The 27784-nt window shown below is 50.2% G+C and overlaps 1 protein-coding gene across 5 annotated transcripts; it reads left to right on the top strand.

The window, feature by feature from the left end:
- On the top strand, window positions 1-27344 carry CPT1C (carnitine palmitoyltransferase 1C). 5 transcript variants are annotated; one of them, XM_066271518.1, is made up of 19 exons: window positions 1-196; window positions 888-1042; window positions 9179-9318; window positions 12526-12697; window positions 12851-12952; window positions 13039-13176; window positions 18032-18109; window positions 18365-18472; window positions 18576-18660; window positions 18998-19193; window positions 19313-19495; window positions 20671-20776; window positions 22819-22935; window positions 23886-24050; window positions 24258-24392; window positions 25035-25187; window positions 25710-25823; window positions 25960-26052; window positions 26301-27344. In XM_066271518.1, exons 2-19 carry the CDS (start codon window positions 902-904, stop codon window positions 26487-26489), a joined length of 2415 nt encoding a protein of 804 aa, XP_066127615.1. In that variant the 5' UTR covers window positions 1-196; window positions 888-901; the 3' UTR covers window positions 26490-27344. The 5 variants fall into 5 exon arrangements, with proteins under 5 accessions (XP_066127615.1, XP_066127613.1, XP_066127612.1 ...); XM_066271516.1 differs by having other exon boundaries at window positions 24258-24398; XM_066271515.1 differs by having other exon boundaries at window positions 23883-24050; window positions 24258-24398.
- The last annotated feature ends 440 nt before the right edge of the window (window positions 27345-27784 follow it).

The raw sequence follows: 27784 nt of genomic DNA, 5'->3' as shown, positions 1-27784 counted from the left end.
GGCACACGCGAGACAGACGGGGTTCCTGGGTACTGGATAATCCGGGGCGGGCTGGAGCTCCGGAGGCCCATCGACCAACTCGTGGATTTATCGCACTGGCTTGGGAGATGGGTCTGACGCTCTAAATCGGGGGTTGAGGGGGGTGTATTCGAGCTTGATCCCCAGGACCCGATCGGCGGACCCCTGACTCGGCGTAGTAAGTACCGGACCCGAGGGGCCCGAGGGGCCCGAGCTACTGCGGGGGCTGGAGGCCTGTGTCTTGGGTTGGGCATACGAGCCTCTCCATCACTTGTCCTGGAAGCTTGCCTGGGCTCAGCCTCAGCATCTCCGGCTGAAAGGCATGCGCAGTAGTGTGTTCCATCCCCCATCCCCTCCAGTGCTTCTTGAGGGGGAGGGGACGCTGAGCTACCCCAGAACGGAGGAGATTATAGATACTTCCCACCCCCTCAACCCTTGCCTTGGAATATGAAACCGAAACAGGGTGGACAGTGCCAGCATCCGGCAGCTGTTCGTTTCAAATGGGTTTAGACTGATATTTTCCCTGAGACCCCATAACTTACCCTGGACGGGTTTCTCTCCTCCACCCTCGAATTTTGAAAGTCCTGTATTTGGGGAAGGCACTGCCCCCGCACCGTATTCTCAGCAGAGCCACACCACAAAAGGGGTTAACGTGAGTTATCCCTTCCGCCTCTGTATGCATTGAGGTCCCCTCCACAACACCGAAGTGTTGGGCCGGGACCCTCAAGATTCCTCAGGTGCTTAGGAAGGGTGAGCTGGTGTCCTATAACCCTGGGTCTGGGGGAGAAGGGGGCTGGGGTCCTAGACTTCTGGGTCTGAGGGAGCAGTGGGCTGGGAACTGAAGAAATGAGCCTATGTCCTCTTTCCAGGGGTCCAGCGGGATATGGCTGAAGCGCACCAAGCCGTGGGCTTCCGACCCTCGCTGACCTCGGGCACTACAGAAGTGGAGCTCAGTGCCCCAGTGTTGCAAGAGATCTATCTGTCTGGACTGCGCTCTTGGAAAAGGCATCTCTCCCGTTTCTGGGTGAGGAAGACTGCGGCTTGGTTTCCTTTCGGGGATCCAATTGCCTGCTTCCAGGATGCCTCAGGCCCACTTCTGGGATCATGTCACCCATTTTTGGGAATTCTGATGTCCACTTCCAGGACTTCCTAAAACCATTTCCTGGTCTGTGGCTCACTTCAGGGATCTTCAGCCTCACCTACTGGGAACTCCTCTTAACCTCTTGCACCCAGTTCCAGGACCCCTCACTTTCCCTGCACCCCCAAACACAACTTCCACCCCAATTCCTAGAAGTCAGTCCCCTTCCCAAGGTATACTTCTCATCTTCCCCTTTCATCTCCAGGCTCTAAATTGGGTGTTCCCCTTTCCAGAGCCCCAAGACCTGATGGTCAAGATCTTGGGTAGTCCACATCGCAATCCTGAAGGCCCCTCGGTTCCAAGTTGTGAACCTTCATGTCTGTATTCCTGCACTGTCTATCACTACAAACCCTGCTGTCCCAGTTCTGGAAAAGCCCAACTCCTGCTCCTTGCCATGGCTCTAGAAACCCCATGTCCCCATGGCTCTAGAAACCCCATGTTCTGGTGTTTCTCACCAGAACCCACATCTGCCTCAGGTCCCTGTTCTAGAACTCTCTCACTGTCTACATAAAGATTCTTCCTTCTGGTCACCTCCTCTTTGAACACCTGAGAGGGCAGCCAAGACTGAGTTTGAATCCTGGCTCTGCCACTTACTAGTTGTGTGGCCTTGCATGAGTGTGCCTCTCTGAGCCTCAGTTTCCCCACATGTAAAACAGGAGTAATGATGGGCCCTTCCTTACAGGACAGTTGCAAGGATTAAATCAGTTCTTACATGGAAGCATTGAGCAAAGTGTCTGGCTTGTGGCAAGTGCTGAATAAGTATTAGCTTTTGATAACATCGTTCTTTATTTCATTCATCAAAATATCTGTGGACAGGGCCTGACACTGTTTGGAGCCCTGGGGACACAGCAGGGAGCAGGACACGGGGTCCTGCCCTCATGGGGCTCTCCCCCTAGTTACCATAAAGAAAACATATATATATGTTTAAAATTTTTTAATTTTTTTTTTTATTCATTTTAGAAAGGAGAGGGAGAGACAGAGGGGGAGAGAGAGGAGAGACAGAGAGAAGGGGGGAGGATCTGGAAACATCAACTCCCATATGTGCCTTGACCAGGCAAGCCCAGGGTTTCGAACCGGCGACCTCAGCATTTTCAGGTCGACGCTTTATCCACTGCGCCACCACAGGTCAGGCCTAAAAATTTTAAAATTTTTATATTGATTTTTATAGAGCGTAAGGGAGAGAGAAGGAAACATTGATTTGTTGTTCCACTTAATTTATGCATGCATTGGTTGATTGTGTGTGTGTGTGTGTGTGTGTGTGTGTGTGGTAGAGACAGAGAGACAGAAAGAGGGGCAGATAGGGACAGACAGACAGGAAGGGAGAGAGATGAGAGGCATCAGTTCTTCATTGTGGCTCCTTAATTGTTCATTGACTACTTTTTTTTTTTTTTTTTTTTTTTTTTTACGGAGGCAGAGATAGACAGGGACAGACAGACAGGAACAGAGAGAGATGAGAAGCATCAATCATCAGTTTCTCGTTGTGCGTTGCGACTTCTTAGTTGTTCATTGATTGCTTTCTCACATGTGCCTTGACCGTGGGCCTTCAGCAGACCGAGTAACCCCTTGCTGGAGCCAGCGACCTTGGGTCCAAGCTGGCGAGCTCTTTGCTCAAGCCAGATGAGCCCGCGCGGGACCTCGGAGTCTCGAACCTGGGTACTTCCGCATCCCAGTCCGACGCTCTATCCACTGCACCACCGCCTGGTCAGGCTGACTACTTTTTTATATGTGCCTTGATTGGGGGGCTACAGCAGAGCAAGTGACCCCTTGCTGAAGCCAGCGACCTTGGGCTCAAGCCAGCAACCTTGGGCTTCAAGCCAGTAACCTTTGGGCTCAAGCCAGCGACCATGGGGTCATGTCTATGATCCCATACTCAAGCCAGTGACACCATGCTCAAGCTGGTGACCTCAGGGTTTTGAACAGGGTCCTCCATATCCCAGTCTGATGCTCTATCCACTGCGCCACCGCCTGGTTAGGCTGGTTGATTCTTGTATGTGCTATGATTGAGGATTTAATCTACAACCTTGGTTGATCGGGCTGATGCTCTAACCAACTGAGCTACCAACACAGGGCTAAACATATTTATATTTAATTTTTTAATTAATTAATTTATTTATTCATTTTTAGAGAGGAGAGAGAGAGGAGAAAGAGAGACAGAGAGAGAGAAGGGGGAAGGAGCTGGAAGCATCAACTCCCATATGTGCCTTGACCAGGCAAGCCCAGGGTTTTGAACCGGTGACCTCAGCATTTCCAGGTCGACGCTTTATCCACTGCGCCACCACAGGTCAGGCAACATATTTATATTTAAACTAAGGTATATATAATTACATACAGAAAAATACATAGATTTTTTAAGTGTACATGAATTTTTACAATACTTCTGTTCGCAACTCCCCACCAAGACAACATTACCACCATTCTAGAATATTCCCTTCAGCTCCTTTCTAGTCAGCACTCTCACCTCACACTCAGTGCACGGCAACCACTGTTCTGATTTCTGTGCTTTTAGATGCATTTTGACTGGAATTACATTGTTGAGTATTTTGACTGTCACCCCTGAATAAGACCTGAAGCCCTTTTCAGAGTCAGATGTCCCCTGTGGCCAATGGCCTCCACCAGACCTTCACATAAGTGTTAAATAGCTGTAATAATGACCACTCTTTCTCCCCTTCTATCACATAGCCACCTCTCTCCCTGATGGTCACTTGAAGCTCTCATGTCCTTCTTTTATTTTGGGAACCCCAGGGGCTACCCTGAAGCTGTAGTTCCTAGAAGTAGGCCCCAGGGTGGCGCTGCCCTTGGCAACACCAGAGCTGTGATTCCATAGAGCCATTGCCCAGCCTTGGTGGCTTCCTTTATAAAGTGGAGATCTGGGCAGTCCCTGGCTGGAGAGGCTTGCTGTAAGCATTAGTTGTCTAAGAGGAAGACCCGGCTCCACAGGGTGACCACGCCAGCATTGCCATTTTTATGTGCCATGTAGGTGCTGTGTGGCCTCTGGCAGGTAGGAATTTTTCTGGGTTTCTGTGTCCTCATTTCTTTTTTCTTTTAACTGTTATTTAAAAATCAAATTTAATGGGGTGATGTTGATCAACAAGAGTACATAGGTTTTAGGCAAACATCACCACAGCACCTGAATTGTTGATTGTGTTCTGTGCCCATCACCCTAAGCCAAGTCACCTTCCATCACGGTATATTTGTCCCTCTTTACTCCCCTCCCCCCAACCCCCTGTGCATCTAAAATCACATTGGGCCTGACCAGGCAGTGGCGCAGTGGATAGAGCGTTGGACTGGACGCAGAGGATCCAGGTTCGAGACCCCGAGGTCGCCAGCTTGAGTGTGGGCTCATCTGGTTTGAGCAAGGCTCACCAGCTTAAGCCAAAAGTTACTGGCTCGAGCAAGGGGTCACTCGGTCTGCTGTAGCCCCTCCCCACCCCACCCCCGAGTCAAGGCACATATGAGAAGACAATCAATGAACAACTAGGGTGCTGCAATGAAGAATTGATGCTTCTCATCTCTCTCCCTTCCTGTCTGTTCCTATCTGTCTCTCTGTCTGACTCTGGCTGTCACAAAAAAAAAAAACAACTCCCCCTATTATAGGGGAGTTTGGAATTATTCTCTGGAAACTTCACAGCTTTACTCTTATCTTGGGTCTGTCTGACTCTAATGGGGCTTTTTTGTTATTTATTCCCCTGACTTCATCCATATAGGGGTTTGGCTGGCACTAAATGGGTCTGTGTTATAGTTCTCCCTGACCAAGGTGATTTAAGTTACTCACTTTCTGGCCCTGGCCAGGTAGATCAGTTGGTTAGAGTATCTTCCTGATACACCAAGGTTGTGGGTTTGATCCCCGGTCAAGGGACTTGTGGGAAGCAACCAATGAATGCACAACTAAGTGGAACAAGAAATCTATGCCCCTCCCCTCTAAAATCAATAATTTTTTTTTTTTTTTTGTATTTTCTGTATTTTTCTGAAGCTGGAAACGGGGAGAGACAGTCAGACAGACTCCCGCATGCGCCCGACCGGGATCCACCCGGCACGCCCACCAGGGGGCGACGCTCTGCCCACCAGGGGGCGATGCTCTGCCCCTCCGGGGGTCGCTCTGCTGCGACCAGAGCCACTCTAGCGCCTGGGGCAGAGGCCAAGGAGCCATCCCCAGCGCCCGGGCCATCTTTGCTCCAATGGAGCCTTGGCTGTGGGAGGGGAAGAGAGAGACAGAGAGGAAGGAGGGGGGGTGGAGAAGCAAATGGGCGCTTCTCCTGTGTGCCCTGGCCCGGAATCGAACCCAGGACCCCCGCACGCCAGGCCGACGCTCTACTGCTGAGCCAACCGGCCAGGGCCTTTTTTTTTTAATTTTTATTGATTGATTTGAGAGAGAGAGGAAGGGCATGAGGGAGAGAGACACAGAGAGATAGGCATATTGTGCTGTTCCTGTATGTGCCCTGACCAGGGATAGAACCAGCAACATCTGTGCTTCAGGTTGATGCTCTAATAACCAACCGAGCTATCCAGCCAGGGTAACAATTTCTTTAAAAAAGAAAAAAGAGGCCCTGGCCGGTTGGCTCAGCGGTAGAGCGTCGGCCTGGTGTGCGGGGGACCCGGGTTCGATTCCCGGCCAGGGCACATAGAAGCGCCCATTTGCTTCTCCACCCCCCCCCTTCCTCTCTGTCTCTCTCTTCCCCTCCCGCAGCCGAGGCTCCATTGGAGCAAAGATGGCCCGGGCGCTGGGGATGGCTCCTCGGCCTCTGCCCCAGGCGCTGGAGTGGCTCTGGTCGCAACAGAGCGACGCCCCCTGGTGGGCAGAGCGTCACCCCCTGGTGGGCGAGCCGGGTGAATTCTGGTCGGGCGCATGCGGGAGTCTGTCTGACTGTCTCTCCCCGTTTCCGGCTTCAGAAGGTACGGAAAAAAAAAAGAGAAAAGAAACAATTATAACCATACTTGCCTGTAACCTTTTCCTGCCAAGCCAAAGGAAGACTGTGAAGTTCCCCCAAGGAGAAGTAGAGTGGCAGTAGAAAAGATCAGTGTAGTAACATTTATTGAGCGCCTGCTGTGTGCTGGCTGTAAGCTATGCAATGCAGGCCCTTCCCCAGGCCCCGCCTCCGTTTTATTTTTCTCCGTAGGACCTAGTGCCAACTGACACACTACTCTAACTCCTTCATTGTCTGCATCTTCCTGAGAGCAGAAATCATGCTGTCTTGTCACTGCGGTAGGACCCCAATAAGCATTTGCAAAATAGCATTTTATCATCCAGCCCTCCTGACAGCCGGGTGAGCCAAGTTCTGGGATCGCTCCCATTCTATAGGTGAGGACACAGAGAGGTGAAGTCACGTGCTTGCCCTCAGCTAGTTAGTGACAGAGCAGAAGGTGGGACTCCAAAGCCAAAGATTTTGTTTGTTTGTGACAGAGGGACAGACAGACAGGAAGGGAGAGGGATGAGAAGCATCAGTTCTTCGTTGTGGCATCACAGTTGTTCATTGATTGCTTTCTTTTTATTTATTTATTTATTTATTTTTTATAAGATTTTATTTATTCATTATAGAGAGGGGAGAGAGAGAGAGAGAGAGAGAGAGAAGGGGGGAGGAGCAGGAAGCATCAACTCCCATATGTGCCTTGACCAGGCGAGCCCAGGGTTTCGAACCGGCGACCTCAGCATTTCCAGATTGACGCTTTATCCACTGCGCCACCACAGGTCAGGCTCTTTTTATTTTTTATTTTTTTTATTTTTCTGAAGCTGGAAACGGGGAGGCAGTCAGACAGACTCCCACATGCGTCCGACCGGGGTCCACCTGGCATGCCCACCAGGGGGCGATGCTCTGCCCATCCAGGGCGTCACTCTGTCGCAACCAGAGCCACTCTAGTGCCTGGGGCAGAGGCCAAGGAGCTATCCCCAGTGCCCGGGCCATCTTTTTGCTCCAAAGGAGCCTCGGCGGCAGGAGGGGAAGAGAGAGATAGAGAGGAAGGAGAGGGGGAGGGGTGGAGAAGCAGATGGGTGCTTCTCCTGTGTGCCCTGGCTGGGAATCGAACCTGGGACTTCCACACGCCAGGCCGACGCTCTACCACTGAGCCAACCGGCCAGGGCCGATTGCTTTCTCATATGTGCCTTGGCTCGGAGGCCACAGCAGACTTAGTGACCTCTTGCTCAAGTCAGCGACCTTGGGGTTTCAAACGTGGGTCCTCCACGTCCCAGTCCGACGCTCTATCCACTGCACAACCACCTGGTCAGGCTAAAGCAAAAGTTTTAAACCCTGATTTCTAAGGCCCTCCTGTTCGTTAAATGTGGGAAGAAGAGAGAAAGGGGTTTCTTGAGCCTGGATGCCGATGCCCCAACTAACGGTGGCTCTTATCCTCTCTTAACCATGTTCTCTGTCTGACCGTGAAGCTGAGTGGGTTTTTTTGTTTTTAATGTAAAATGAGATAATTTCAGTACCCACTTCTCAGGGTTGCCTTATAATCAGCACCTGGCATATACAGTGTGTCCGTAAAGTCATGGTGCACTTTTGACCTGTCACAGGAAAGCAACAAAAGATGATAGAAATGTGAAATCTGCACCAAATAAAAGGAAAACTCTCCCAGTTTCATACCTATTCACTGAAGTTCGATGTGGGCTCGCGCACAGATTCTTTAGGGCTCCTTAGGTAGCTATCCTGTATAGCCTCTACAGACTCGTCACTGACTGATGGCCTACCAGAATGGGGTTTCTCCACCAAACTGCTGGTTTCCTTCAACTGCTTATCCCACCGAGTAATGTTATTCCTATGTGGTGGCGCTTCGTTGTAAACACGCCGATATTCACATTGCACTTTGGTCACGGATTCGAAATTTATTTATTTACTTAGTTTTTACAGAGACAGAGAAAGAGTCAGAGAGAGGGATAGATAGGGACAGAAAGAGATGAGAAGCATCAATCATCAGTTTTTCGTTGCAACACCCTAGTTGTTCATTGATTGCTTTCTCATATGTGCCTTGACCGTGGGCCTTCAGCAGACCGAGTAACCCCTTGCTCAAGCCAGCGACCTTGAGTCCAAGCTGGTGAGCTTTGTTCAAACCAGATGAGCCCGCGCTCAAGCTGGTGACCTCGGGGTCTCGAACCTGGGTCCTCCACATCCCAGTCCAATGCTCTATCCACTGCGCCATCGCCTGGTCAGGCACGGATTCGAATTTAGTGAGCCACAGAACACACTGAACTTTCCTCTGTACCGTCCACATTCGACTGGCATGGCCGTGGGCTGCTCCGCTGTATACATGGTATTACGTCATCTGTGCATGCGCACATGCTGCCACATCATTCTACAGAAACTGGGAGGGTTTTCCTTTTATTTGGTGCAGATTTCACATTTCTATCGTCTTTTGTTGCTTTCCTGTGACCGGTCAAAAGTGCACCATGGAAAAAAAAATGCACCATGACTTTACAAACACATTGTAGAAAGTGCTTATTAAGTGTTAATTATCTTAAAGTGTTGACCTAGAATGCTGAGGTCGCTGGTTTGAAGCCCTGAGCTTGCCCCATCAAGTCACATGCAACAAGCAACTATGAGTTGATGGTTCTGCTCCCCTCCTTCTCTCTCTTGCCTCTCTCTAAAATCAATAAATAAAATCTAAAAAAAAAATCCTTAAAAAAAGGTTTTATCTTGCTCAACCTTTCATAGGAATCTGGTTAGCACTTTCATTCATTCTTCCTTCATTCCATGGCCAGGTAGTTCTAGAAGGCCTACTGAGCTCTAGATCCTGCTCTATCTGCAGAATCACTTTGCCTCAAGGTCCTGCCTGAGAGTAACTTCCTCCAGGAAGCCCTCCCTGACTCCTTCATGATGAGCAGCATGCCACCACAGAGCTCCTGTGCCTTGTCTACCACCATTAACACTTGCTTCATTCTTGACTGACCTCCCTGAGGAAAGAACCTAGATCAGTCTATTCCCCACTGGATCTTGAGCACCCAGCTCGGGACCCAGGACACACTGGGTACTTGATTAATATCTACGGATTGTAATTAGGGGATGGGATTGAATGGATGTCCTTTCTTCCCCACAGAATGACTTTCTCACTGGTGTGTTCCCCGCCAGCCCCCTCAGCTGGCTCTTCCTCTTCAGTGCAATCCAGCTCTCCTGGTTCCTCCAGCTGGACCCTTCCCTAGGACTGACGGAGAAGATTAAAGAGTTGCTGCCAGACTGGTGAGCTCCCCACCTCAGCCCAGAAATCTCCCTATGCCCTTTTCTTCCACCCAGTGAGTTTCTCTAGCAGTGTGCTGTGCTTGCTAAAGAAAAGTAACTTCTGAGACCTACTTTGCGACAACTTAATGAAGGTACAGCATCTATAGAAAGGAGGTGATTTTCTCTCTCCTTTCTGTACATTATCCATCCTGTTAGCTTCTTGTTAAGAGGGATGGTGACAAACTAAAAAATGTCCAGATATGGTTATACTAATAACCATATTACATTATACTAATGTAAGTGTGAACTCTGTTGTTGTGTTCTTTTTTAGGCAAGAGATTTCACCAATTTAGGTGTTAGTGTCTTCATTTGTTAAAGGGGGGTAATAATAATTGTTTCTTAGGGTGGTTGGAAAAACTAAAATCACACAATGTGGAGGCCCTGGCCAGGTAGTTCAGTTGGTTAGATCATCATCCTGATATTGCCAAGGTTGTGAGTTCAATCCTTGGTCAAGGCACATACAAGAATCAACCAATGAATGCATAAATAAGTGGAAAAACAAATTGATGTTTCTCTTTCTCTCTCTAAAATAAATAAACTTTAAAAAAAAATTTAAAAATCTTGTGCCCTGGCCAGTAGTGCAGTGGATAGAGCATTGTCCTGGAGCACTGAGGTTGCCAGTTCTATCCTGGGGTTATCAGCTTGTTGCCAAGGGCACTGGCTCAATCTAGGGTGCTGGCTTGACCCCCAGGGCACCGGCTTGATCCCAAGGACCCAATTCCAAAGTGGCCAGTTCCAGCTTGACCAGATGGTGGCTCAGTGGATAGAGCGTTGGACTGGGACACAGAGAACCCAGGTTTGAAACTCTGAGGTCACCGGTTTGAGCACGGGCTCACCAGGTTGAGTGTGGGGTTGTTGGCTTGAGCATGGGATCATAGATATGACCCCCTTGGTCACTGGCGTGAGCCCAAAGGTCACTGGCTTGAAGCCCAAGGTTGCTGGCTTGAGCAAGGGGTGACTCGCTCTGTTGTAGCTTACAGTCAAGGCATATATGAGAAAGCAATCAGTGAACAACAAAGGTGCCTCAATGAATAATTCATGCTTCTCCTCTCTCTCCCTTCCTGTCTGTCTGTCCCTATCTGTCCCTCTCTCTGTCCTTTCACACCCACACACACACCTACACACCCCAAAGTGGCCAGTTCCAGCTGAAGTCAGGGTATGTATGAGAAGAAATTAGTGGGTGCACAACTAAGTGGAAAAATGAGTTGATGCCTCTCTCTCTGTCTCTCACTTTCTACTTTCCTCTTTCTTAAAATAAAATAGTTTACACCTTTTTTTTCTTTTTTAGTTTAAACCCTTAATTAAAAAAAAATCAGGCATGTAGAATATTTAGTAGAGTTCTACCAGGCTGTTAAATGGGAATGTAATATTACAGTTATTGCTGTCAGCTTTGGGAAAGGTTTGGCACCCAGATGATGGTGAAGTGGCAGGTTCTAACCCTTGGATTAGTTCCTCTGGGGAGGAAGGCAGATATTTTGTGCAGATGGCCTGAAAGGGCAGATCTTGGATCAGAGGTAGAAATTTCCAGAGAGGAGTTACTGCCCCAAGTCCTCCAGATGGGATTTGCTCCCATGTCTGTTTGCAACTTGGCAAACATGTTGATTTACTATGGACCAGAGTTTCCTAAACTTGAGTTTGATTTGAAACCACCTGGGAAGGTTTGTTAAAACACTGCTTGCTGCCTAACCAGGCGGTGGCGCAGTGGATAGAGTGTCAGACTGGGATGCGGAGGACCCAGGTTCGAGACCCCAAGGTCGTCAGCTCGAGCACAGGCTCATCTGGTTTGAGCAAAGCTCACCAGCTTGGACCCAAGTTTGCTGGCTCGAGCAAGGGGTTACTCAGTCTGCTGTAGCCCCCCCAGTCAAGGCACATATGAGAAAGCAATCAATGAACAACTAAGGTGTCGCAACGAGGAACGGATGATTGATGCTTCTCATTTCTCTCTGTTCCTGTCTGTCTGTCCCTATCTATCCCTCTCTCTGACTCTCTCTCTCTGTCCCTGTAAAAAAACACACACACACAAAAAAACACTGCTTGCTGCCCTGATCAGGTGGTGGTTCAGTGGATAGAGCATTGGCCTGGGACGCTGTGGATCCAGGTTTGAAACCTTGAGGTCGCCGGCTTGAGTGCAGGCTCATCCGGCTTGAGCACAGGCTTATCAGCTTGAGTGCAGGATCATAGACATGACCCCCTGGACACTGGCTTGAGCCCTAAGATCACTAGCTTGAGCAAAGGGTCACTCAGTCTGCTGTAGTCCCCCAGTCTAAGCATGTATAAGAAATAATCAATGAACAACTAAGGTGGTGCAACTGTGAGTTGATACTTCTCATCTCTCTCCCTTCCTGTCTGTCTCTCTCTCACTAAAACAAAACAAAACAAAAAACCCTGCCTGCTGGACCCTGCCCCAACAGATTCTGTTTCACTAGGACTGGGGGAGGGGGGGCAGAAATGTGCATTTCTAGCAAACTCCCAGGTGGTGGTGATGCTGCTGGTACAAGGGCCAAACTTTGAGAACCACACTTACAATATAATGTGATATCTGGGAGGGAAAAGCCTTACTTTAATAGAAATACCACTTATTGCCTGACTAGTGGTGGCACAATAGGTAGAGCATTGACCTGGGATGCTGAGGTCCCAGGTTCAAAACTCTGATGTCATGGGCTTGAGCATGGGCTCATCAACATAAGCCCAAAGGTCTCTGCCTTGAGCCTGTAGGTCGCTGGCTTGAAGCCCAAGGTTACTGGCTTGAGCAAGGGGTCACTGGTTCAGCTTGAGCTCCCCTAACCCCCATCAAGGCACATGTGAGAAGCAATCAATGAACAATGAAAGTGACACAACTATTAGTTGATGTTTCTCATCTTTCTCTCTCTCAAAAAAAAAAAAAAAGATGAAAAAGAAATACCACTTATTAAGTGCCTAACAATTTCCATGAGAAGTGATTTTAGAAGCTTGGTGTCCCACAATCCTGGGGGGGAGGAGGTTGCCAAGAGGATTATGCGTACTTCACAAATGAGGGCACTGGTCTGCTCTGATCGACTAATTCTGCAAGAGAAGCCTCCAACAGCTGAAAGATCAGCGTCAGAATATTAGGAAGGGCAGAGGCTAAGGCTGGAGAGGAGGGGGATTCTGAGGCCAGGAGACCCAGACCCATCCTCTCTCTACCCCCAGGGGTGGACAGTACCACAGGCTTCGAGGGGTCCTGGCGGCTGCACTGTTTGCTTCATGTCTGTGGGGAGCCCTGATCTTCACACTTCACGTGGCTCTGAGGCTGCTTCTGTCCTACCACGGCTGGCTCCTTGAACCCCATGGAGCCATGTCTTCACCCACTAAGACTTGGCTGGTATGTGAGGGGCAGAGCCCACATCTCTGTCCCCTTCTCTCTGGTTCTCTATCACCTTTTGGGGGGGTCTGTCCCATTCTTTCTGTGGGCTGCCACACACACCACAGCCCCAGTGAGGAGTTTAATGACCCACTAATTCCCGCTTCCTTCCAGGCCCTGGTCCGCATCTTCTCCGGCCGCCACCCAATGCTCTTCAGTTACCAGCGCTCCCTGCCACGCCAGCCCGTGCCCTCCGTGCAGGACACCGTGCGCAAGGTGGGCCTGGAACCTGGGGATGGGAGAAGAGGCGGGCAAGGGCGGGCATGGGGCATGACCAACCTCTTTTCTGCCTCTCCGCGCAGTACCTGGAGTCTGTCCGACCTGTTCTTTCGGACGAGGACTTTGACTGGATGGCGACCCTAGCACAGGAATTCCTGAGGCTGCAGGCATCGGTGCTGCAGTGGTACCTGTGGCTCAAATCCTGGTGGGCGTCCAATTACGTAAGTACAGAGTCGGGAAGGCAAAGGTTCTCAGCCTGTTCTAATAACCTGGGGAGTTCTACGCCACACCCCACGCCCCACCCACAACCCCCAAGCCCTGCGGCGATTGGAGGTTTTATACTTGCGAGCATTCCGAACCCCGCCCCATACTCAATCATCTGAGCCCTGCCCCCTGCTCAATATACCAAGCCAATCCCCCACACTCCAATAATAGAAACTCAGCCTTAGATTCTACAATATTCTTTTCAACCAAGCTCCTCTGTACTCTCTAGTATTCTGAATACCCTAACATCTGCCAACAGTGTGAGCCCCTCCCTCCATGCGTTCTAAGCCAACCTTTTTTGGGCTACCGATCAGTTTAGTGTCAGAAAATATTTTCACTGACCCGCCTTTAGGGTCACGTGATAATCACGTGACCGAGAGACGCGTCAAGAGTGAGTCTACACAGATGTAACAGAGGGAATCTGGTCATTTTTAAAAAATAAAACATTGTTCAGACTTAAATATAAATAAAACGGAAATAATGTAAGTTACTTATTCTTTCTCTGCGGACCGGTACCAAATGGCTCACAGACAGGTACCGACCCGGCCCGGGTTGGGGACCACTGTTCTAAGCCACTCTCCAGTAACCTAAGCTCCGCCTCCAGGACCGGCCCACTTCCAGAGCTCTTCCATTAACCCTCCAGTATTTGAACCAGAATTACAGGATCCGCCCAACATTTCGGCCCCTCCCCTGCCAACCAACACTCTAAGCTCCGCCCACCGAATAGTTTTCTTATACCCTCTCTCTGCTCAAGGAAACACCTTCCCCTAATGGGCTTCTATTCTGAGTTCAGGAGCTAGACCCTTGATTGCACAAATTGAGTTCCTTGGAAAACTGAGGCAGAGAGTCAGCGAGGCTCCGATTCTGTAGGAAGCCATAAATAGCCATCAGGAGGGTGTGTGGGTGGAAGTAGCAATGAAGAGACAGATGGGATGGTGTGAGTGTCTGGGGGGTGGTCAAAGGAGGCCACCACTGGATGAGAGGGTCAGGGTTCCAGGAGAAGGTATTAGGACTGTCTTGAGGGTTGAAGAGAATTTGAACCTGTTAGATTTGGTGAAGGAACAGCTTGAGCAAAGGTGATGAAGTAGCCAAGTTGTTGAGCGTGGGCTGGGAACAGGGAGGTTTTATTCTGGCTGGAACAAGAGAATGGAAGGCTGGTGGTCGTGAGAGGTGATGTCGGAGTGGTGGGATGGGAGAGGCTTGGGCTCTGCTGAGGACCTTTGAGTTTGTCTTGGGGGTGCTAGGAGTCCAAAGGAAGATTCTGAGCAGGAGAGGGACAGTGTTAGCCCTGGTGTGGGGGAAAGACTGAAAGAGAACACTGGAGGTTGTACCTCTAAGGCAGTGCCAATTATAACATACACCATTATCTCCTGTGCAACAAAAATGAGGCTGAATAAACACACTGCTTTTCTTTTTTTTACAATTACAGAGAGAAAGTCAGAGAGAGGGATAGATAGGCACAGACAGAAACAGAAAGAGATGAGAAGCATCAATTATCAGTTTTTCATTGTGACACCTTGGTTGTTCATTGATTGCTTTCTCATATGTGCCTTGACCGTGGCCCTTCAGCAGACCGAGTAACCCCTTGCTCCAGCCAGCGACCTTGGGTCCAAGCTGGTGAGCTTTGCTCAAACCAGATGAGCCTGCGCTCAAGCTGGCGACCTCAGGGTCTGCGCTCAAGCTGGTGACCTCAGGGTCTTGAACCTGGGTCCTCCGCATCCCAGTCCGACGCTCTATCCACTGCGCCACAGCCTGGTCAGGCAACACACTGCTTTCTTATCACTTGGACTTTTTTTTATAGATCAATTCTCATTATTCACGGATTCTGGATTTGCAAATCCGTCTACTTGCTAAAATTTACCTGTAACCCTGCCTGACCATTAGGGGCCCTGGCCGGTTGGCTCAGCGGTAGAGCATCGGCCTGGCATGCGGGGGACCCAGGTTTGATTCACGGCCAGGGCACATAGGAGAAGCGCCCATTTGCTTCTCCACCCCGCCCCCCTCCTTCCTCTCTGTCTCTCTCTTCCCCTCCCGCAGCCAAGGCTCCATTGGAGCAAAGATGGCCCAGGCGCTGGGGATGGCTCCTTGGCCTCTGCCCCAGGCGCTAGAGTGGCTCTGGTCATGGCAGAGCGACGCCCCGGAGGGGCAGAGCATCGCCCCCTGGTGGGCAGAGCGTCGCCCCTGGTGGACGTGCCGGGTGGATCCCGGTAGGGCGCATGTGGGAGTCTGTCTGACTGTCTCTCCCCGTTTCCAGCTTCAGAAAAATACAACAAAAAAAAAAGTATTAGGGCCTGACTTGTGGTTGCGCAGTGGATAAAGTGTCAACCTGGAAACGCTGAGGTTGCCAGTTCAAAATCCTGGGCTTACCAGGTCAAGGCACATATGGGAGTTGATGCTTCCTGCTCCTCCCCCCCTTCTCTCTCTCTCTCTCTCTCTCTCTCTCTCTCTCTCTCCTCTCTATAATGAATAAATAAAATCTCTAAAAAAATGTATTAAAAAACCAGTGTTGGCCCTGGTCAGTTGGTTCAGCAGTTGACTGCTGGCCTGGTGTGTGGAAGTCCTCGGTTTGATTCCCAGCTAGGGCACACAAGAGAAGCGCCCATCTGCTTCTCCACCCCTCCCCCTCTCCTTCCTCTCTGTCTCTCTCTTCCCATCCCGCAGCCAAGGCTCCATTGGAGCAAACTTGGCCCGGGCACTGGGGATGGCTCCATGGCCTTGGCCTCAGGCGCTAGTATGGCTCAAATTCCAGCGGAGCAAGGGCCCCAGATGGGCAGAACATTGCCCCCTGGTGGGCATGCCAGGTGGATTCCGGTCAGGCACATGCAGGAGTCTGTCTGCCTGCCTCCTCCACCCCTTCTCACTTTGGAAAATAAATAAATAAATAAATAAAATTTAAAAACCAACAACCAGTGGTAAGTGTATTCACAATGTCATGTAAACATCACTACTATTTCCAGAACTTTTCCATCATATCAAACAGAAACTCAGTATCCATTAGGCAAACAAAACATTCCCATTCTGCCTGACCAGGTAGGTGATGGTGCAGTGGATAGAGCACTGGACTGGGATGTGGAGGACCCAGGTTCAAAACCCCGAGGTTGCCAGCTTGAGTGCAGGCTCATCTGGTTTGAGCAAGGCTCACCAGCTTGAGCCCAAGGTCGCTGGCTCGAGCAAGGGGTTACTCAGTCTGCTGTAGCCCCCTGGTCAAGGCACATATGAGAAATCAATCAATGAACAACTAAGGAGCCGCAACAAAGAATTGATATTTCTCATCTCTCTCCCTTCCTGTCTCTCTCTCTCTCTGACTCTCTCTGTCTGTGCCACAAAAACAAACAAAACAATTCCCATTTTCATTTACCCCCAGTCAGGTAACCTCTGTTTTATGTTGTCTCTGAATTTGTTTATTTTAGATATCTCATGTAAGTGGATACACTATTTGTTCTTTTGAGTCAGACTCATTTCACTTTGCATAATGTTTTCAGGGTTCATACACATTGTAGCTCACATCAGAATATCATTCCTTTTTTTAATTGAATTTATTGGTATGACATTGGTTATTAAAATTATACTGGCTTCTGGTGTATAATTCTGTAACACATCATCTACACACTGTATTGTGTGTTCACCACCCAAAGTTAAATCTTCTTCCATCACTATTTGTTCCCCCTTTACGCTCTTCTACTCCTACCCCCTTCCCCTCTGGTAAGCTCCATCCGTTAATAGGCACTGGGACCTGGTTGTTGATTTTTGATTTTTTAAATTTTTTATTTACTGATTTTTAGAGAGCGGAAAGAGACAGAAAGACAGGAGAGAGAATGAAGAGGAAGAAGCAGGAAGCATCAACTCGTAGTAGTTGCTTCCCGAATGTCCCTTGACCAGGCAAGCCTGGGGTTTTGAACTTATTACCTCAGTGTTCCAGGTAGAATCTACCTGGTAGATGCTTTATGCACTGTGCCACCACAGGTCAGGTGTTGTTGTTGTTGTTTTTAATCTCAGATGGGCTCTGGCCAAATAGTTCAGTTAATTAGAGCATCATCTTGAAGCATAAAGATTGATGGTTTGATCCCCAGTCAGAGCACAAACAGGAACAGATCGATGTTCCTATCTCTTGCTCTCTCTCCCCCTTCCTTTCTCTCTAAAAATCAATCTATAAATAATGTTTTTTTTAAAAAAGTCTCAAATGGAATCGATAAACATCTTGTTGTGGCCTGACCAGGCGGTGGTACAGTGGATAGAGTGTCGGACTGGGATGCCGAGGACCCAGGTTCGAGACCCAGAGGTCGCCAGCTTGAGCGCGGGCTCATCTGGTTTGAGCAAAAGCTCACCAGCTTGGACCCAAGGTCGCTGGCTCAAGTAAGGGTTGCTCAGTCTGCTGAAGGCCGGTGGTCAAGGCATATATGAGAAAGCAATCAGTGAACAACTAAGGTGTTGCAACGCGCAATGAAAAACTAATGATTGATACTTCTCATCTCTCTGTTCCTGTCTGTCTGTCCCTGTCTATCCCTCTCTCTGAAAAAAAGGAAAAAAACCCATCTTGTTGTGTGCCCAGCCTTTGCCACTTGGCAGCATACCTTGTTGCTCGCTCTATGTCAGTAATATAGGTGTTCCTTGTTCCTTTTAACAGCTGCATAGTATGCCATAGCATGAGTGTAGCTTCTAGGTTATTGGTAGTTACTGATCATGCTGGCCTTCTTCACTGAGCTCCACCCTCCCTTTTGGACAGTCAGGTCTTGGGTGGCTCGATTTCCCACTGTCCCTCCTGCTACCTTGGCCCCAGCCACCCAGCTGTGTGTCTTTCCGCCCCACTCCCAGGTCAGTGACTGGTGGGAAGAATTTGTGTACCTACGCTCCCGGAACTCGCTGATGGTGAACAGCAACTATTATATGATGGTGAGAAAGAGAGAAGCGGGCTAGGACTGCTGGGGGGTGGGGTGGGGCTCACAGTTCCTGGGTCTAGGATCGGGATGTTTGGTAGAATGTGTGTGTGTGGAGGGGGGGGGTTTAGGGTCAGCGACCAAAATCACAGTCTGGAATTCACCACCCGCCCTCTGTTGGGGTCAGGACCTGTGGGGGAGGGGAGTCAGTGTCCCCATCAGGGGCACATCTGACTCCAGGCATTTTGCTGTCCCCTCGGCTGGCCCCCAGGACTTCCTGTATGTCACGCCCACACCCGTGCAGGCTGCTCGCGCAGGGAACGCTGTCCACGCCCTCCTCCTTTACCGCTACCGCCTGAACCGCCAGGAGATCCTCCCGGTAACGGGGCCACCGCAGTGGGCTGGGATCAGAAGCCATGGTTCTGTGGTCATGGGGCCTCATGGGGCTTGGGGACAGTTCACAACCCCGTGGTCTCCTGTAGACTTTGCTGATGGGAATGCGGCCCTTATGCTCCGCCCAGTATGAGAGAATATTCAACACCACGCGCGTTCCTGGGGTCCAGAAAGGTGAGACTCTCTCCCCTTCTGCCTGACAAGCAGAACAGTGTCGTTGCTAAGAGCATGTCTCTGGAGTCAGCCTGCCTGGGTTGAACCCCAGGCCCCTTTCCCAAGCTGTGTGACCTTGAGCAAGTTATTACCCCTTCTGAGCCTCAGTTTATGCATCTCTAAAATGAGATAATAAGTAATAAAAAATAAAATGAGATAATAAGAAACAGGGTGATGAGGAATAAATGAGTGCTTAGAATAGTGCAAGCCACATAGGAAGTGCCTAATATGTAGTTGTTAATTCTTATAAAGTTTCTGACCTTCCTGTCCTCTTTACACTTTTGCCCGCCACTCCAAGACCATATCCGCCACCTTCGTGATAGCCGACACGTGGCCGTCTTCCACCGGGGCCGATTCTTCCGCGTGGGGACCCACTCCCAAAGCGGCCTGCTTTCCCCGCGGGCCCTGGAGCAGCAGTTTCAGCGAATCCTGGACGACCCCTCACCCGCCTGCCCCCACGAGGAGCATCTGGCCGCCCTGACCGCAGCTCCCAGGTGAGGGTGGGAGGTCAGGGGCCCCAGGGGCCCAGACACATCCTGATGTTACAGAGGGGCAGGGTTGGGGCCCAGTGAAGGCTGGGCAGGGTGAAGGGCTCAGGCACGTTTTTCAACAGGGACATGTGGGCCCAGGTGCGGAGGTCCCTGAAGAGCCAGGCAGAGGATGCCCTGGAGGCTGTGGAAGGGGCGGCTTTCTTTGTATCACTGGACTCGGAGCCAGCCGGGCTCACCAGGGAGGACCCCGCTGCGTCGTTGGATGCCTACGCCCACGCCCTGCTGGCTGGCAGGGGTCATGACCGGTGAGTGAGCCCAGCAGCTTGGGCCCCACCTTATCTGTAACCAGAACCCAATATTTAGATCTAAGACTTGGGACATTAGACAAGCAGATCCTGGGCCCAGACCTGGGGTTTCTCCAGATCCAAGGGTATCTTTGATTTGAGGACCCCAGACTCAATGCCTTGAGACCTGGGAACCCCTGATCCAGAAGACCCCTAAGCCCAGGGAGGATTTCAGACCCTGGGACCCCAAACCCCCAAGCCTAGGGACCTCAGACTCAGAACCATGGAATCCTCAGACCTATAAGCTGGCATCCTAATAAGCCCAAGACCCCAGACCTGGGACCCCAGTTCTAGAAATCCTCAGACCCCTTCATCACTCTGCCCACCAGTCATCACTCTGATTTCTGAGACCCCTGGCAAAGTCTCCTTAACCTCTTTGTAAGCCTTGAACCTTACTCGGTATGAGCTCTCAAAGTCCATCAACTCTTTGAACCTTACCCAGGTTTCAGAGTCCATCTAGAGCAGGGGTCCCCAAACTATGGCCCGCGGGCCGCATGCAGCCCCCTGAGGCCATTTATCCGGCCCCTGCCGCACTTCCGGAAGGGGCACCTCTTTCATTAGTGGTCATCCGCATCCTGTGCTCCTGGAGTCCTGTATGTGGCGGCATCGCTCACATACAGTACTACTTCCAGTGCCGCGGGACGCACGTGTCACGGCTCCGGAATCGCATCATATCACTTGTTACGGTAGCAGTGACAAATATGGAACCGGACATTGACCATCTTATTAGCCAAAAGCAGGCCCATAGTTCCCATTGAAATACTGGTCAGTTTGTTGATTTAAATTTACTTGTTCTTTATTTTAAATATTGTATTTGTTCCAGTTTTGTTTTTTTACTTTAAAATAAGATATGTGCAGTGTGCATAGGGATTTGTTCATAGTTTTTTTTTATAGTCCGGCCCTCCAACGGTCTGAGGGACAGTGAACTGGCCCCCTGTGTTAAAAGTTTGGGGACCCCTGATCTAGAGCCACCAGTTGGAGACCCCACCCTCTTAAAGATCCCCACACCAACCCTGGTTCCAGAAAAATCTTCCCACCATGAAATCGCCACAAGTCCCTCAGAGAGCACCCCGAGTTCCCTCTTGTCCCCCTACCCCTGCTCTTGGGTGACCTCTCTGAACTCTCTCTTCCTGCAGCTGGTATGACAAATCCTTCACCCTCATCGTCTTCTCCAATGGGAAGCTGGGCCTCAGCGTGGAGCACTCATGGGCTGACTGCCCCATCTCAGGACATATGTGGGAGGTAGAGCAGCCAGCCCACCCCCACCCTGCGGACCGCTGCCCTTATTTTTAAAGACCTTCCTCTCTAGGCACATAGGGCCAGAGAAAAAGCAGAGGCTCAGAGAGAGACAGAGACCAGGGCCACCCAGCAAAGAAGGGGTCTGGGATTATGACCTTCCTTTGACAAATGGACAGTTGTGTCTCAAAGAAAGGAGATGATTTGCCCAGAGTCACAGAATCAGGAGTTGTAGAATTGGAATACAAATCCAGAATGTTCTGAGACCAGGATGTGAGACCTTTCAATCCCATCACACTGAATCGGAACCATGTTTCAGCTTTGGCTGGCTCTGTGACCCTGAACGAGTTACTCTCCTCCTCTGAGCCTATTTTTCCATTATCAAGTGAAAGGGCTGGATTAAGTCTGGCCCAATTCTGAGAACCTTCGTGTCTCTATTTTCTCTATTTTATTTAGTCTTAAATCATAGGGGGTGGTGTCTTCCCCCCATCAGGCTACCAGTCTTTGTGGTGCTGCAGGAGGGGTTGGGGGGGGACCCAGGCTGGGGATCAGGCATGTGTGCGGGGGCGGGGGGGAGGCGCTTCCAAACTTCAGGAGTAGCGGCACTGACTCTTCTGTGCCTGTTTCTTTTTTTTTTTTTTTTTTTTTTTTTTTTTTTTTTTTTTTAAATTATTTATTTATTCATTTTAGAGAGGGGAGAGAGAAAGAGAAAGATAGAGAGAGAGAGAGAAGGGGGGAGGAGCTGGAAGCATCAACTCCCATATGTGCCTTGACCGGGCAAGCCCAGGGTTTTGAACCGGCGACCTCAGCATTCCAGTTTGACGCTTCATCCACTGTGCCACCACAGGTCAGGCTCTGTGCCTGTTTCTTACTTGTAAAAGGGGAATTGTTTTTCTCTTTGATGATATCAGTAAATGAAACTCTCAATTCAGTTCAACCTTAGACCCATCAGACACTTCCTGTCAACATATCATCTCTGCATACTGACTTTGAACAAGGAGTTGTCATGTAAAGTAAGAGAAAGAGAAATGTGCCTGACCAAGCAGTAGCACAGTGGATAGAGTGTCAGAGACTGGGTCACAGAGGACCCAGATTCAAAACCCCAAGGTCGCTAGCTTGAGCGAGGGCTCACCAACTTAAGCGCGGGGTTGCTGGTTTGAGCATGGGATCATAGATGTGACCCCATAGTCACTGGCTTGAGTGAGGGGTCACTCACCCTGCTGTAGCCCCCTCCCCCGCCCTCAAGGCACATCTGAGAAAGCAATCAATGAACAACTAAGGTGCTGCAATGAAGAATCGATGCTTCTTATCTCTTTCCCTTCCTGTCCATCTGTCCCTCTCTCTGTCTCTGTCACACACACACACACACACACACACACACACACACACACGAGAAATGCAAGGTTGAAGGGTAGTAGGTGCTCAATCAGGGCTGATTTAAAATATTTAGCTGCCTGACCTGTGGTGGCACAGTGGATAAAGCGTCATCCTGGAATGCTGAGGTCACCAGTTTGAAACCCTGGGCCTAGTCAAGGCACATATGGGAGTTGATGCTTCTTGCTCTTCCCCACTTCTCTCTCTCACACACATGCTTTCTCTCTCTCTCTCTCTATAAAATGAATAAATAAAATCTTTAAAAAATTTTTTTAAATAAAATATTTAGCAATACTGCTCAGAAAAATGTCATATCATTTGAAGTAATAAAATATCCCCTAATTTTTGTGAGCATATTTAACAATAATAAGAAGCAGAGTGTGGGTCCTCCTCAATCAGAATGGACGCCAAGGGGTGATCCTTGGGAGGGCTGGCATCTTGGTGGCTCTTTATCTGCCTGTCAGAAGTACAGGGCTAGTGAGCACCAGTTGAGTATTAGTATCTGTCCCGCTCTCGATGAACTTGACCCCAAGAACCCACTTGTGAACACCTGAGGTTTCTCCTTCTCAGGGCCTGACCCTATCCCCAGAAGGGAGTGATAAAAGAGGTCCCTGGTTAGATGGCCCTTGGACCAGAGAGAGGAAGGGACTCTGACAGCCTCCATTTGTACACAGTTCACTCTGACCACAGAATGTTTTCAACTGGGCTACTCAGTGGATGGCCACTGCAAGGGGCACCCCGACCCCGCACTGCCCCAGCCCCAGCGGCTACACTGGGACCTTCCAAACAAGGTGAGTCCAGGTTTCTGGGCCTCTCTGAATCCCAAAATTTATGACTTTGACTCTGAACTCATTTCTACCCCCAATCTCAACCTCAGTCTCAACCCCACCCCCTTACTCCATCCACAACCCTAACTCTAATCCTTTCCACACCATCAACTCCATCCTCGCCTGACCAGGCGGTGGCGCAGTAAATGGAGCGTTGCACTGGGACATGGAGGACCCAGGTTTGAGACCCTGACGTTGCCGGCTTGAGTGCGGGCTCATCTAGTTTGAGCAAGGCTCACCAGCTTGAGTCCAAGGTCTCTGGCTTGAGCAAGGGGTCACTTGCTCTGCTATAGCCCCCCAGTTAAGGCACATATGAGAAAGCAATCAGTGAGAAACTAAGGTGCCGCAATGAAGAATTGATGCTTCTCATCTTCTCTCTTCCTGTCTGTCTGTTTCTATCTGTCCCTCTCTTTGTCTTTCTCTGTCTCTGTCACATACACACACAAAAGAAAAGAATTGATGCTTCTCATCTCTCTCCCTTCCTGTCAGTTCATCTCCCTCAAAAAAAACCCCCAAAACCCAACAAATAAAACACAAAACTCCATCCTCAACTCCAACCCCAGTTTCTCAGTCCAGTCCTACCCCGACTCCATCCTCACCCCAAGCGCATCCCAATCCCAATACCATCGCTATGCCTAAATTTGATCCTGTTTCCAGCACCAAACCCATCTGAATCCCCAACCCAAACTCCAGCCCAGCCCAGCCCCCACCCTAACTTTGTCCCATCCCCAACTCCAACCCCACCCCAACCTTCAGTGACATCCCTGTGTTCATCTTTAACCCAGTCCTTCAGCTCCATTCCCTTCTTTGTTCCAATTTCCAACTCCATTCCTATGGCCACTTCCAGCCTCCGTCTCCACTCAGATACTACTCTCATCTCTAAACCCGCCACTCCTCCCTCCCTTCTCCAGCAGATCCATCTTTCCATCTCTCTTGCCCTGAGGGGAGCCGAGACCTTGTCTGGAGACATTGACTGCCACGTCTTTCCCTTTTCCCACTTCGGCAAGAGCTTCATCAAACGCTGCCACCTCTCTTCAGACAGCTTCATCCAGGTGGCCTTACAGCTGGCCCACTTCCGGGTCAGTTGGGTTCCCAGACCCCAACCCCTGGTGCCCCCAAAACTGCCTTGTCAGCCCTCTTTCATGACTCTTCTTGGCCATTATGGGTCCACCATCTTGATTTCTCTCAACCACACATTTCTGGGTGGAGAGGGGTCTAGAGGTGGGTCAAGTCTGTGAAGACTTCCTGAGCCCAGATGACAATCTCCTCTTCTCTTTGTCCCCTAGGACAGGGGTCAGTTCTGCCTGACTTATGAATCGACCATGACCCGCTTATTTCTGGAAGGCCGGACGGAGACAGTGCGGTCTTGCACGAGGGAAGCCTGCAACTTTGTGAGGGCCATGGAGGACAAAGAGAAGACAGTGGGTGTGAGCCTCGTTTGAGGCTTTGATCATTTCAACATTCTAACTCATACATTTGCAGACATTTATGGAGCACCTGCTGAGGGCCAGGCCACGTGATGGGCACTAGGGACAGGGAGGGACCAGATCTGGACTCTGACCTCAAGGAGCTTACTGATGGGGAAACAAAGATAGTTCTGTATAGTGTGATACCTGCTTTAACGGGGGGCACATAGAACAATGGGGGCGCATTCAAGAAGGAGCCCTTTTACCACAATGCAGCTCTCTTTTATTATTTAACCTGCGATCTTGTGACTTCCATTTGCACCTTTGCTCACATTCCCTATAGAATATCTGCCCAGACACCCTCCCCCAAGCCCTGCACTTCTGTTCCCTCTCCCTGCTGCCTCCATGGTCCAGTGGGAGGAGTTTCGGGAGAGTCAGACAGACTTGGAAACCCATCTGATTCTGCCTTCCTGTGTGTCCCTGGGCAGTGACTTACCCCCTTCACTGAGCCTGCTTCCCCTCGGTAAAACAGAGTTGCTATTTCTGCCTTGTAGGGATGTTGCAAGCTAGGTTGAGGTCAGGGGTGTGACAGACCCCAGCAGTAAGCCCACTTCCTGTTTTTCCATGACCTGTGTGTGACCTGTCCCGGGACCCCAGGACCCACAGTGCCTCGCCCTGTTCCGCATGGCGGTGGATAAGCACCAGGCTCTGCTGAAGGCAGCAATGTGCGGACAGGGCTTTGACCGCCATCTCTTCGCGCTCTACATCGTATCCCAATTCCTCCACCTGCAGTCGCCCTTCCTGGATCAGGTTGGGGTGCAGGGAGAGGGTTAGAGAGGGAAGCGGTGAACCGCCGGAGAAGAGAGGCACTTGGGGGCAAGGAGGGTGATGTTTGGGAAAAGGTGGGAACAGCAGAGGAGAGAGCTAGGGAGATCAGGGCAAGAGAGAAAGGGAGGAGAGGGGAAAGGGCAGAGAGAAGGGGATTGGGGCGTGGTCGTAGAAAGAAACGGGATGAGCTGATCACAAAGGAGAGGGACTGGGGGCCGGGAGAAGGATGTCATGGTGAAGGGGGCGTGGCGTGGGAGGAGGGCGTTGCCAGGGAGAAAGGGGACGGATCAGGGGAGGAGAGAGGAAAGGGGTCAGGGAAAAGAACTCCAAAGAGGCGTGATCAGGAAGGCGAATGGCAGCTGCAGATGGGGGCTGATTTTAGGGAAAATGGGCAGCCAGGAGAGGAGGTCAGAAAGGGCGAGAGCTGTGTGGATTATTGAGCCAAAGGGGCGAGGACCTGCTGGTCTGTTTTTATTGCATATATGACTGTCCCTTGTCCCTCAGGTTCACTCGGAGCAGTGGCAACTGGCCACTAGCCAGATCCCTGTTCAGCAAACTCACCTGTTCGACGTTTATAATTATCCCGACTACGTTTCCTCTGGTGGTGGATTTGGACCAGTGAGTGGGACTGGTTCCGACCCCAGCTCCCTAAACCTAGGCCCTGCGGGAGGAGTGGCTGGGGGTCTCACTCCTGTGTCCTGGTGTAGGAGGGGTCTGGCGGCTTTCTTGTTCCCCTCACTCTGTCCCTTTTCAGGTCGATGACCATGGTTATGGTGTTTCTTACATCTTCATGGGGGATGACACGATCACCTTCCACATCTCCAGCAGAAAGTCAAGCACAAAAACGGTGAGACCAAACTTGAAAACACAGAACCACCACCGCGCCACCTCCTTCCTCAGCACCCAGGCATCTGGATCCCTAGCTCCCTCCTGTCCTACAACCCAAGAATCCAGACTCCCAACTCCTTCTGCCCCACCATCCAGGATTGCCAGTCCCCAGCCTTTTCTGCCTTAGTCTCCAGTGTCAGGGACCCCAGCCATCTTGTTTCTCAGCCTGCAGGAGCCCCTCTCTCAACTTCCCATTTCTCCTTCCAGGATTCCCACAGACTGGGGCAGCACATCGAGGATGCGCTGTTGGATGCAGCCTCCTTGTTCCAGGAGGGGCGGCAGCATCTTAAGCGAGGATGCAGAGGGCCAGGGGAGGACAACTTGGGGAATAGGTGTGGATCTCTCCCTCGCCACACCAGGGGTTCCAGGGTACCCACGCCACCCACCAATCTGTGATCCCTTCCAATAAGGAGCTGGTCTCCCCAGGAACTAGTGGGAAGGCCTCTATGACTGGGCTGATGCAGGATAGAGGCAGTCTGTTTGGGTTTAGAAATACCACATCTGGTCCAATAAAGATGTGTGAGCTGGGTACGTGGCATTGCTGTGCTCTTGGGCCGGGCAGGGGTGGCAGAGAAGAAAAGGTCCCATTCATCCCCAGGCTCAACCATGAATTCCCAGTTAAATAATCACAGCTTAAGTGGCAAGCCCTAATACCAGCTCGGTGTACTGCATTCTCACCTCCAGTCACACTAACCCAGCCATCCACGGCCGGTACCAGTCAAACAATCCCACAAGCTCTCAGCCCAGAGAGCTGCCGCAACGCCCATCATCCACACTCTGGAGGCCACGTGACTTATCAGTATCTCCAATGTACTTGCCAGTTCTTGTTCATCAAGTCTAATTAATGTGATATTATTGATAGAGTGAACTAATGGGGTGTTTTGAAGAATATTTAAGCCAAGTACTGTGATTTTATGTAATTAAAAATTATAACATGCCGTGAACCTGGGTTGGAAAACTTAATATTGCTAAGATGTCAGTACTATCCAAAGCATTCCACAGATTCAATGCAATTCTGTCTATCCCTATCAAAATCCCAATGGCCTTCTTTGCAGAAATAGAAAAATTCACTCTACTTCGAAGAGCTGAACAGTCTTGAAAAAGAAGAACAAAGTTGGAGATTTCACACTTCCTGGTTTCAAAACTTAATATAAAGTCACTGTAAGGAAAATAGTGTGATACTGGCATAAAGACCAACATGTGGACCAATGGAATAGACTAGAGAGCCCCAAAATAAACCCTCAGATATGTAATCAGGTGAACTTTGACAAGGGTGCCACGATCACTCAGTGGGGGGAAAGGACAGTCTTTAAACAAATGGTGCTGGGAAAGCTGGTTACCCACATGCAAAAGAACAAAGTTGAACTCTTACCTCACCCCATAGGCAAAAATCAACTCAAATGGCTTAAAGACCTAAATGTAAAAGCTAAAACTTTAAACTCTTAAAATATAGGGGCCTTGGCCAATTGGGTGAGTGGCAGAGTGTCAGCCTGGTGTGTGGATGTCCTGGGTTTAATTCCTGTTCAGGGAACACAGGAAAAGCAACCATCTGCTTCTCCACCCCTTCTCTCGCTTCCCTCACTCTCTTCTTCTCTCACAGCATGGCTCTATTGGAGCGAGTTGGCTCTGGGTGCTGAGGATGGCTCTGTGGCCTCTGCCTCAGGTGCTGAGAAAAGCTCAGTTGCTGAGCA

Source organism: Saccopteryx bilineata, chromosome 3 (genome assembly GCF_036850765.1).
Source record: "Saccopteryx bilineata isolate mSacBil1 chromosome 3, mSacBil1_pri_phased_curated, whole genome shotgun sequence".
Lineage (NCBI taxonomy): Eukaryota > Metazoa > Chordata > Mammalia > Chiroptera > Emballonuridae > Saccopteryx > Saccopteryx bilineata.
This window is presented reverse-complemented; position numbering and strand designations above follow the sequence as displayed.